This window comes from Salminus brasiliensis, chromosome 7 (genome assembly GCF_030463535.1).
Source record: "Salminus brasiliensis chromosome 7, fSalBra1.hap2, whole genome shotgun sequence".
Classification (NCBI taxonomy): domain Eukaryota; kingdom Metazoa; phylum Chordata; class Actinopteri; order Characiformes; family Bryconidae; genus Salminus; species Salminus brasiliensis.
Genome location: NC_132884.1, coordinates 32,642,236 through 32,653,175, shown reverse-complemented (window position 1 = coordinate 32,653,175; position 10,940 = coordinate 32,642,236). Strand labels below are relative to the sequence as shown.

The window sequence follows — 10,940 nt, the reverse complement described above, 5'->3', positions numbered from 1 at the left end:
TGTATCCCATATCTTAATATACATTTTCTACCTTGCTACTTTTGGGGGCTCGCTAATTTCGCACTGTGTCGAAATAAAACAGTTTCAGTAGTACAGGAGTCCAGGAGTCCAGTGGTCCAGGGGTCCAGGGGTCTTTACTCGTACTAACTATAGCTGCTCGTCAGCGGCCTGTATTTTGGCGCGGGTTGCATCGTCACGTGCTGTGTGACGTGTGCGCGCGGAGGCAGGCGGCTTGGCGCGGCGCTGCTGTGGCTGATCTGCTGCTCTGATCCGCGGATTGGGACTCACTGCGATACCCGCTGCAAACATGTCCGACGACGAACAGCAAGAGCAGACCATCGCCGAGGACTTGGTGGTGACCAAGTATAAGATGAGCGGTGACATCGCCAACCGTGAGTTTGTCAGATTTGGGCGAGGATGAGTTTAGTGGGTGACCTGGCGGTGAACCTTATCTGCTGTAACGGCCTTCTCGCGCTCGGGTCCCGCGTACAGTTGACCATGTGCCGCAGCTTAGCAACGTGGGAGAGGGAGAGGGAGAAGGGTGGCCGGTGGTCCTTGTGGCTGAATGCTAGCAGCTAGATATCCCATATCGCTTTAATTTAGTGACCTGGTTCTGCTGGGAGCTTAGCTTAATGGTCTACAGTGAGGTCCAGGTCTCTAGCTAGCTAGCAAGCTAACGCAAGCAGGGCTAGCCAACGTTGCTAGCTAGCTGACTAGCCCTTGTATTCCTATGAAGCACCGTTAGCTATTTTTGCTAGCTAACCCTGTCAAGCGTGCGTGGACTGTCGGACTGTAACATGAGCTTAGTTTAGCGGAGCAGATGGCTTAAAATGCATATGTGCAAATGAATGGGAGATTCATAAATAAGAGTTATTAGCCAGGTAGGAGTGTGTATCTGAAGATATCTAGCAGCTATGCTAGCTAGCTAGCTAATGTTGCGGCTGTCACTGCCCACGCATCCAGACACGGGCACCTGGCAGCTGCTCTGCTAGCTAACACGGATGCTCCTCATACTAGCCAGCTAACTGCCTGCAGTCCCAGCAGACCCCACAGGAACGCAGGTTGCAAGTTAATGACGGACTGTAGGAGCTAGTTAACTTCATTCAGGACAAAAGAGGCACTCCGTCCTCAGGGATGTGGAGCTGAAAGGCTGCCAGCCACCCAGTGAGTCCCAGAATGCTGACGGAGCTTTTAACGTTATCTCTGTGAACCAGCTGGCTCACCAGCCTCTGTGACCCTGGCTTTGTATGTTTCTGTTAATGTGGGTCCTTTACCTTCTATGCCTGCACTACTTTTCCTGACCTGTAGAGTCTCTCTATTCGCCATTGCCAGAACATAGATAACCTGTTGGGAGTGACGTTGCAACAGGTGTCCCTCCTAAAACGTTTTCAGCAACATGACTTATAGAGTAGGAGTAGATCCAGCATTTATCAGCACAGTAACTGAAGTCTGTTCAGCCCGATTCTTCTTTTTTTTGGGATCATTTTGGTGTAAATCAGATGACCAGCCTTTCACATCAGAGTTCTGACCAAATGCAAAGCAGTACAGGTGCTTTCACCTGTGTAGCTAAAAAGTGTGCATGAGAGGAATTGGAGACTAAGTGTTTTTTTTGCAAAAATCTGACCGAGGTGAGGTAAAAAAAGAAAAACAATCCATAATCCAAAAATGATTCCCGTGATTTGTCCTGATAAATCCAGAGGGTGAAGTCAATATCCAAGAACGTCAACTTTGACTACACAGCAGGTAAAAGTGGACAATCTTTTTTTTGTCCTTTCACACAGATGTTTTGTGTGGCAGCATGAACAGCAAAAATAAATAAATAAATAAAACACTGAATCTGACATTCAGGTTTTTTTGGGCCACTTTTATTTGTGCTATTGAAATCCGATATCATACATATCTGATAAACGGTAGTGCAACTTGGTCGGAAGAGCCTGATTGGAATTCATGAGACTTTGACGTCAATCCTGCTCCTCGGAAATGCATGCTGAAGAGAAGAGACAAAGGGCAACAGCAGTGAGGGAGGTTTTCAGTGGCGGGATAGCCAGGTAACAGACCTCATAAATATTTGGGATGATGTGCCTTCTAATTTTGCTTGAACAGAGACATGTCGCAACTGCCTTGTGGTTGAGAATTTCTAAAGAAATGGCAAATTCAGAAGGTCAGGTTTAGAAAGATGTGTGAACAGCCTAAGAAATGGGATTTCTGAGAAAATCAGATTTGGGCCACCTGCTCATTTACCTGCTGATAGAATGGATCCTATTAGTCTGGAATGCTGTTAGATAATATCAGCTGTATGTAATAGTTGAAATCAGCTGAATTGAAAGGTGAGGCTGATTTATTTCTTGTTCTATTTTTTATAAATGATTTATGATTATAGTAAAACTGAACTGCTGTGCTCTCAACTGACTTTGCCACAATAAACAGTTAGATGCTAACCTCTGTCTGCTCACACACAGACTCCCTTTCCTCCTGCTGTCTGCTGTTTGAGTTTAGAAAGTTTTAAAATGGCCATTGACCAAACCTTTGACAACACAACCCAACAAATGAGCTACTTTTTAAATGAAGCTGAATTCTCTTCTTTTTGGAATTGTCCGTCCCACTTTAAGTTAGCTCGCTTGTCATAAGTCATGGTTTAAGTGATGTTACCCCAAAAAACTATAGTTTCACTCTGCATTTTCTGAGAGAGAACATCTATACTTTTTTAAACAATTTGACACTTAATTGGAATAAAAATAAATAAATGATGGAAAGGGAGAGTTAGATCAGATCACACTCCACTCACTGGACTTCTGCAGAAGGAGCATCTCGATTTGATATCCTCTCCTCCATATTAGTGATTAACCAGTTCTGCACCTCTTGGTCTTGGGGACGCACCAATCTGATATTTTCTGTTCCTATACGAATGCATAAACTTTGTGTATCAGTCAATACCCGATACCGATCCGAAGCATTGCTGAATAAACCATAAACTGCACCGTGTGTGAGAGACTTAAGGCATCAAGATTGACAAAAATTTAAAAGAGCTAGCAGATCCTTCCTTCTCGGTTCTCTTTATATGATAGACCAGCTGTGACGGTGACATCTTTACCCCTTCCTAGCTTTAGGGAGCTTTAGTCTCTCTAAGCTGAAAACGGCAGAAACAGCAAAAGTAAATCATGTAATCTGTTGTTTTTGAGTAAACAGAGCAGGCTGCTGTGTGTGAGGGTTTTTAGCTGTTTTTCCGTGCTGGTTTGCTCGCTGATAGTTGATGACCAGTCAACGGCAGGCTTGATGTTTGCTGTGATCTGAGGATCATGTATGTAGGATACTCTGATCATGAGTTATGAAGCCTAAAATACTGGCGGTGCGGGAATCGGGTTCATTGAATGGATCGACCTCAAGATCAGAGATGCGATCCTGGTACTGAATCGGTGCATCCCTACTTGGTCTCTGACAAACACTCATGTTCCCTTTTTTTTTTTTTTTTTTCTCTTCCCCCCCCCAGAGGCTCTGAAGTTGGTCATCGAGGCGGCCAAGCCAGGCGTGTCTGTCCTCAGCCTGTGTGAAAAAGGAGATGCTTACATCATGACAGAGACTGGGAAAGTCTTCAAGAGGGAAAAGGACATGAAGAAAGGTAAGAGGGATGGGAGGGAGTCCTGATGAGTTTTAGGTTAAGAGCGTGAGAATGTTCTTGAGAGACTTCTTTATTATTTAATGCACATGTGACGTGTGTTGGTTGGTGTGTGTGTGTGTGTGTGTGAGAACAGGCATGGATGGAATAATGAGTTGAGATGTTCTGGAAGTATTTCCAAGCTCTGTTTAGACTTATTTATAGTGGTAAAAAATTACATGGGAAGAAGTACATGCACTACATGGACAAAAAAATGGGACACCTTCTCATTTGTCCTGCTTTTTGAAACTTTGTTGTGAGAATTTGGTTGCATTTAGTAAGTTTCGTGAGGCCAGGATGATCACCACCCCACATCGTCAACCAACTTCCTAACTCATCCTAAAAGTATTAGCTGGAGTACTATCATTCCCGGGAACACAGTTCCACTGCTTCACAGCTTAGTGCTGGGGGCTTTATACTCCCCTGTAACCCAAACATTGCATTAGGCATTGTGCCAGTAGGTTCATGTTTATCTGCTCCAGAGAGTCCTATTGTATTGGCAATACTTCACTACAAAGACTAAACAAGCAAGTGCATTTGCATGTCTGTGTCTGCAATGGTGTACATTGCATACATTAAAAGGGGGTGTCTGCAAATGTTTGGACATATAGTGTATGTACTCTCCTCAGTTCAAGTCACTGCATTTTTAGCTACCGCATATTTTCATCTCTCTCATTCTTAATCTAACACACACACACACACACACACACACACACACTTTACAGAAGCTCTTGTGTTGAGGACTGGTGGTTGTCTTTCTTGCAGGCATTGCGTTCCCCACCTGCGTGTCAGTCAATAACTGTGTATGCCACTTCTCTCCTTTGAAGAGCGACCCTGACTACACACTTAAAGATGGAGACTTGGTCAAAATGTAGGCAACTCCCACCCCGCACAGTTCCCAGCCTGTTTCCAGTCTTCTTCCCATCCTGCATTATCCCCCTTATTTCCTTCCCCACTCTCTCACACTCTGTTGCGTCTTGTGTGCAGTGTTTCCTCACTGTTTGTCTCAGCTTTGTGTATGTTTGCCCTCTCTGATTGTCCTGTCCTCTTTGTTGTTCCCCTTCTGTGATCTTTTCTGCAGCTTTTTATGCCATCTGTATGTCTTGGCAATATAAAAAAAATGTATAAAGAGAAATTTGACTGTAAATGTTTATTAATTTCAGTGTGTGTTTACCCATCCATGAGCTCTTGAGATTATAATTATAATGATTGGAGACTTCTGTTTGGGGGTGGGAATATAGAGTACTCTGCAGTGGTTTAGGCATCTAAGCGCATATCCATAATAATAATAACTCAGATCACATTAGAACTGCAAAGCGTATATACAAATCGTAAATGCAGGGGGGAAAAAATGCGTTTTGAAGAAAGTAGTTATCACTTGGGTTTGTTCAGTTTTATTATCTGGTTTATCATTAAGCACTTATTTACTAAATCAGGTGTTTGATGATAACTGTAAATAATACTAGACTCCCATGAAGAGAGCTTTGGAGATGATGTAATAAACAGTGATGTAAATCCTGAACTTTCTGTAGGACACTGCCCAGATATGGAGCTTTTTAAAAAAAATAATTTTCCGCAGGTGCCTTAACCATTTGCACAGTACAGTATATTGGGTTTTTTTGTTTTGTTTTTTGAGAGGACAATTATTGTCAGTGGAAAGAGTGCAACATGACATGGGTCAATCACAATTTCTTGTCTTATCTTTTGCTTTTCTCCCTTTCTTATTCACCCCTGTCTCTGCATAGTGATCTTGGAGTACATGTTGATGGCTTTATATCTAATGTGGCCCATAGCTTTGTTATTGGGGCTAGTAAGGTAAGTATATTTGTTTATTATTATTATTATTATTATTGGTTGTAGTAGTGTGTCAAGTTTAGTAGTAGTGCTCATACTGTTTCCCAAAAGCTTCTTAATAAATTGATATGTCACTTACCTAAGTTTGAATGTTCTCAGGAAGCACCTGTGACGGGCAAGAAAGCAGACGTCATCAAAGCTGCCTATTTGTGTGCAGAGGCAGCGCTTCGTCTTGTAAAACCTGGCAACCAAGTAAGTGCAGGCTATTTTGTTCAACCTGGCAACCATACATAAAGTAAAAGGTTTTACTTCAGGGTTGAAACATAACACTGCTGTGTGCAAGTGATCTCTGTTTTGCTTTTTGTGATGTTTATTATTTAGGGCTATGTATTAAAAATATCAACTGAAAAAAGAAAAGATCATATCTAAATGCAGAGAGCAGTGTCTCGCAACCTGAGTAAAGATAATATGGGGTTGGAAATGAGTCATGTCTGCATGCTGAGGGTGGGGTTGTATTTAAGTAGCTTAAAATGTTTTCTCTGCCCATCAGAACACACAGGTGACCGAGGCCTGGAACAAGATCGCCCATTCGTTCAAATGCAATCCAATTGAGGGTGAGCACTTTTTTTGGTAAAATCCTTGTAGGGTGGATTCTGTGTTATAAAACAACTCACAAGGGATGCCTTAACTATGGGAGTCAACCCATTCCTTTGTTTTAGGTCTCTAGAGTTAATCATGCGTTGCCAGTTAGACTCAAGCACGTTTAGTACTCTGTCTAGGTGTTGTAGGGTGTTATGTAGGTATTTTAGAGGCACAAACCAGTGAACCCATAAAGATGAGTTACATTTTTAATGAGAGTTCGAGGCTGTGAAATCCTAGTAGTGGGTGAAGGATACTTCTGCTGCCTGTTTATGCCCTCACTTGTGTCCCTTTGTAGGTATGCTGTCCCATCAGTTAAAGCAGCATGTCATTGATGGAGAGAAAACCATCATCCAAAATCCCACAGACCAACAAAGGTAAGATTCACCCCTCATGGTCTTTACTGAATGTACAAAGGCACAGAAATGGCACATAGCATATAGCCTAAAAAGATTGGGACAAAGGTTTCTGCATAAAGTTTTTGTTGTCCAGTAATGGAAACACCTGGAAAATTAAACCATTTTTTTTTAAATGTTGTGGACATAGTGTATATATTAGTGAGATCATGGAAAAGTTGGGCCTTGTGTTTGCAAAAACACTAAAGGATTTGCATCTAATGGAGAATTTGCATGTAGTAATACAGTAGTAGATAAATAGTAATATCCAGTGTGTGAAAAGTATCAGTATAAACTGCTTTCACACACTGGATATTACTATTTATCTACTACTCATTTTATGCATGTTGTCATAATTGTCCTGGAAAAAGTTTTCCTAAAAAGATTATGATTAGATTACCTTGTCTTAAGTAGTACATTGAGGTGATTAAGCTTGTGATTGTAGCCTTTTCTCCACTTATTCAGGGGCTTCTTCATCAAAAGGTAATTAATAAAGTCTCTTGACCTAAATGACTAAAACATTTCTGCCTCTACTTACAGGAAGGACCATGAGAAGGCAGAGTTTGAGGTCCATGAGGTGTATGCTGTGGATGTACTGATCAGTACAGGAGAAGGAAAGGTCCTTAATCCTATGCACTTGTCCTACCAAATAAGATGAAACTCCTGATTTATTAATCATTCATCCTTGATTTTGTGAGATTTTATTATAAAGCTTAAACTTAATCTAATGAATATTGTTGGTGAGTTTTATGTAGTAGTTCTGCAGATTGTTATGTGATTGGGAGCAATCTGCCAAATGATCTTTTTTTTTCCAGGCAAGAGATGGAGGCCAGAGGACCACCATCTACAAGCGGGACCCTAGTAAACAATATGGCCTGAAGATGAAGACCTCTAGAATTTTCTTCAGTGAGGTTGAGAGACGCTTCAACGCCATGCCTTTTACTCTCCGGTACCAAATGTTATGAAGGGGTTCTTTTGTAGATCTTAAAGATTGCTGAAGCCTGTGTGTAGCCTCTTTCTGCAGGTCCATGAGTGACCACTATGGGCTTATTTTCTTGTCTTGCTATTGTAGTATTTACATAATAGATCCAAAAATACAAAAAAACTGAAATAACCTTTTTTTAAACAGGATAACACGAATGGGCATATAATTTTAATTACTTGCGTATTGGCATTACTCTGACTAAACAAGGAAAATCGTAGCAAGCTTTTTCTGATTCAAACTGCTCTGTTATTGTGTGTACTTGCTGTGGCCAACATGAATGAAAGCCTTGTACAGCTTCTGTACAGTTAAACAGGCTAGTTTCTCCAGGTCTGTGATTCTTTTTCCATATAGTGATTCTTTTACAATGTAGTGTGAACAAATGCAAGTTATATCAGTGTTAAAAAAAAAAAAAAAAAAAAAAGATTAGCCTGTCAGTTTCCGTCCTGCCGTTGGGGGGCTTACAGAAAGAGGTAAGGTTTGGAAATGTCATGTGATGCAATCAGGATTCAGGATAATGCTAAATGCAGTAATGTCTAAATTCGGTCTGTCTGCCTGTCAGGGCGTTTGAAGATGAAGGGAAGGCCCGCCTGGGAGTGGTTGAGTGTGCCAAACATGAGCTGCTGCAGCCCTTCAGTGTACTCAATGAAAAAGAGGGTGAGGAACTTTATTGTTTATCTTTACTGTTTATTATAATTAATGTATAAAAAAAATCCATTTGTGACTTCATCAACTGAACCTGTCTTTTCTCTCTGTTTAGGAGAATTTGTGGCACAGTTCAAATTCACAGTGCTGCTGATGGCAAATGGGCCTTTGAGAATCACTAGTGGGCCGTTTGAGCCAGAATTTTACAAATCTGAGCATGACGTTCAGGATCCTGAGTTGAAGGTATAGAACATCTGCAGCACTTGTGTGAAATAATGTTTAAAATGTTCTGTGGTACGCTTTGCGTGGTAACATTAAAATTACGGTCATGATACTGAGATTGTGGGTTGGGTTGTATGCAAAATTTCATCAAAAGAACTTGCTTAGATAGGCTCACTGTAGTAGATTTTGACCAGGGCTGTATGCAACTGTAAAGCTGTCTCGAGTGGCGTTGGTTCTTTCTTCATTTTGTTTATTGTGCTTTCTCTTATAGTCTCTGATACAGAGCTCTGCGAGTCGTAAAGCACAGAAGAAGAAGAAAAAGAAGGTGAGGTGCTCGGTCAGTGGTGCACATAAATTGACAGTTTTTCAGTGTGTGGAAAACAATCTTAACTTTGTTTTTATTCTGTTCTGTATTGTGACTGTAGGCTTCCAAGACCGCGGAAAATGCTACATGGCAGCCAGTAGAGAATGAAGTTGCAGCAGAATAGATAACCCATACCCCTCAAAAGCATAAAAAATACACACTCACATGCACACAAATGCATAACACCTTAAGAGTAAAAACTTCAGATTGTCTTGCCCCACTTTTAACCTCTTGCCCATTACAAACACTGACCAGGAACCTTTTGACACATACTGGATAGTGTTCTTTGGAACACAGTGGAAAACAGTGACTTTGTACTGATTTTCATATAAATATATTTGCTCTTACCTTTTTGAAGCGCTTTACATTGAAAGCTGGAACTGGATCGTACCTTTTCAAAATGTAACTGATTAAAAAAAAAAAAAGAAAAAAGTTAGCACTTATTTTGTAGTTCTGAGTTTCGCCATATCTATTGTTACTCTTAAAAAAATATTTTGGCTTCATGTTTGAACTGAAACTAGGCTTTGGAGGGAGGAAAAATTACCAAAATCTTTTGTCATTCCTCAGGGTTGGAATGTTTTGACTTATAAGCCAAACCTCCCACTTGTAAGGACTAGTTGATCTTTAGTTTTTGGATCTGGAACTCTTCCATGGAGTATTGGAGTGCTTTCTGGGGCATTAGAATAAGAAGTCTCTTCACAGGATTCCTATGCACTCCATACTTGAAACCAGATTGTTTTTAAATGGAACCTTTTTGAGAACTGTTTCCCTTGTTAACTGCCATCCCTGTCTTCTCAAGTCTGACTGAGCTTTGAACTAGAGGGCAGCTTTGTCTGAATGAGAATTATATAAGCTCATGATTTCTCCTTTCATCCCCATGTCATTTATTTAAGAAAAAAAGATTAAAGCGTCCTTTGTGTCGTGTAAAGCTTGTATTGGGTTGGGAAACTGGTCTCAATTTAAAACTATACTCACATACTCTTAGTAACATGTTGAAGCCCATGTTAAGTTTAGTATTATGTAAGGTGTGGGACCAGGTCCAAATCACAGCTAAGCCACTTTCCTAGGCCTTTTTTCCCCTTCATGCACATAAAATTGCCTTTAGTTGTGAACAGTAAACCTGGGTTATGTTTGCCTCTGTTAATATAATCATGTTAAGTTACAGTACTGTAAGATCACTGTAAGAAGGGATCCTAGGTTGCACTTCTACTCTGAGAAGCTCTATGAATATAGGCTCTGTTGATGGATGTTTAACACATTAAAATGGAACAAGGCCGAGTTTGTCTTAAGCCTGCTTGGTGCATCAATAGATAATGCCTGACTCTTGACAGGCTTGTTCAGAGATATTACACTACAGCCTTTGTATTTTTCCTTTTAAGAAGGGCCTAGAGGAAGTGGTTGAGCTCTGATTCGGGATTTGGCTCCTGCATGAACATAGCAGGTTATTAATGGGCAAATAAGGTGGATCGTGTGGCTGTGGTGAGCTGAGTCTGGTTTAGCCTGCCTTTCGTTCCATTCCCACATCCTAATCTCAGGCCATGCCTAAGGAACTACAGAAGTGATGTGGTGTGCCTGAGGATTCTCCAGACTGACACAACCTTGTTTTTGTAGGAACAACCAGCATATGGGACTATTTTACAACTAATGAAATAAAATGAAACTTTTAATATTTTTTCCTTAACTCTGTCTCCTCATTAAAATGTCTCGTCAGCTGTAAGACCTGCAGAGGTTACCATCACATGTTCACGTCTGACTTTAACCGTGTTGGTTGCTGAAGGGTTAAAGGTTTTGATGCCTTGTGTGATGAGGATAGCTTTCCTTGGCTGCTTGGGCTTTAGTTGGAATAAGCTTTGTAAAAGTACATAAGATGTTATTACAGTATTGTGTGCTATATTGCATACAAATACATGTTGCAGTAATCTGTTTAGGAGAAATAAGAATTATGAGAATTTTTAATACAATTTCAGTAGAATCATTTATTATAGCACTGAAGGAAATTGCTGAAGCTATAAGCAGACAAATGAAAATAAAATAAAAATACAGCGTACTATGAATAAAATCTTTTTTTTTTTTTAATACAAATTTAATTTCCTTTTCGAGATTTTCTTCTTAGGAACACAGGACTTGGCCAAAAAAAAAAAACCCTGACACCTCAATTTAACACATGGTTTCTTAACTTTAATAAATTGTCCCCACAGTTTAGAGGGGGCGCTTTAGTTAAATTTAAGAAGCTAGTAAGCTAGGGAA

General features: G+C 40.5%; 1 protein-coding gene across 1 annotated transcript; it reads left to right on the top strand.

Moving 5' to 3' along the window:
* The first annotated feature begins 217 nt into the window (after positions 1-217).
* Positions 218-10,374, top strand: pa2g4a (proliferation-associated 2G4, a). Its single transcript, XM_072684639.1, has 13 exons — positions 218-392; positions 3,488-3,616; positions 4,418-4,523; positions 5,398-5,467; positions 5,606-5,698; positions 5,997-6,060; positions 6,384-6,462; positions 7,021-7,099; positions 7,296-7,429; positions 8,025-8,119; positions 8,223-8,350; positions 8,601-8,654; positions 8,755-10,374. Exons 1-13 carry the CDS (start codon positions 308-310, stop codon positions 8,815-8,817), a joined length of 1,179 nt encoding a protein of 392 aa, XP_072540740.1. The 5' UTR covers positions 218-307; the 3' UTR covers positions 8,818-10,374.
* Positions 10,375-10,940: the final 566 nt, after the last annotated feature.

Excerpts from the sequence above, each read along its gene's own strand:
- pa2g4a (XM_072684639.1), top strand. The coding sequence starts at position 308 with ATGTCCGACGACGAACAGCAAGAGCAGACCATCGCCGAGGACTTGGTG. Across the intron at positions 6,061-6,383 it reads CAAATGCAATCCAATTGAGG|GTATGCTGTCCCATCAGTTA; the intron begins GTGAGCACTTTT and ends GTCCCTTTGTAG. Across the intron at positions 8,120-8,222 it reads TGTACTCAATGAAAAAGAGG|GAGAATTTGTGGCACAGTTC; the intron begins GTGAGGAACTTT and ends CTCTCTGTTTAG.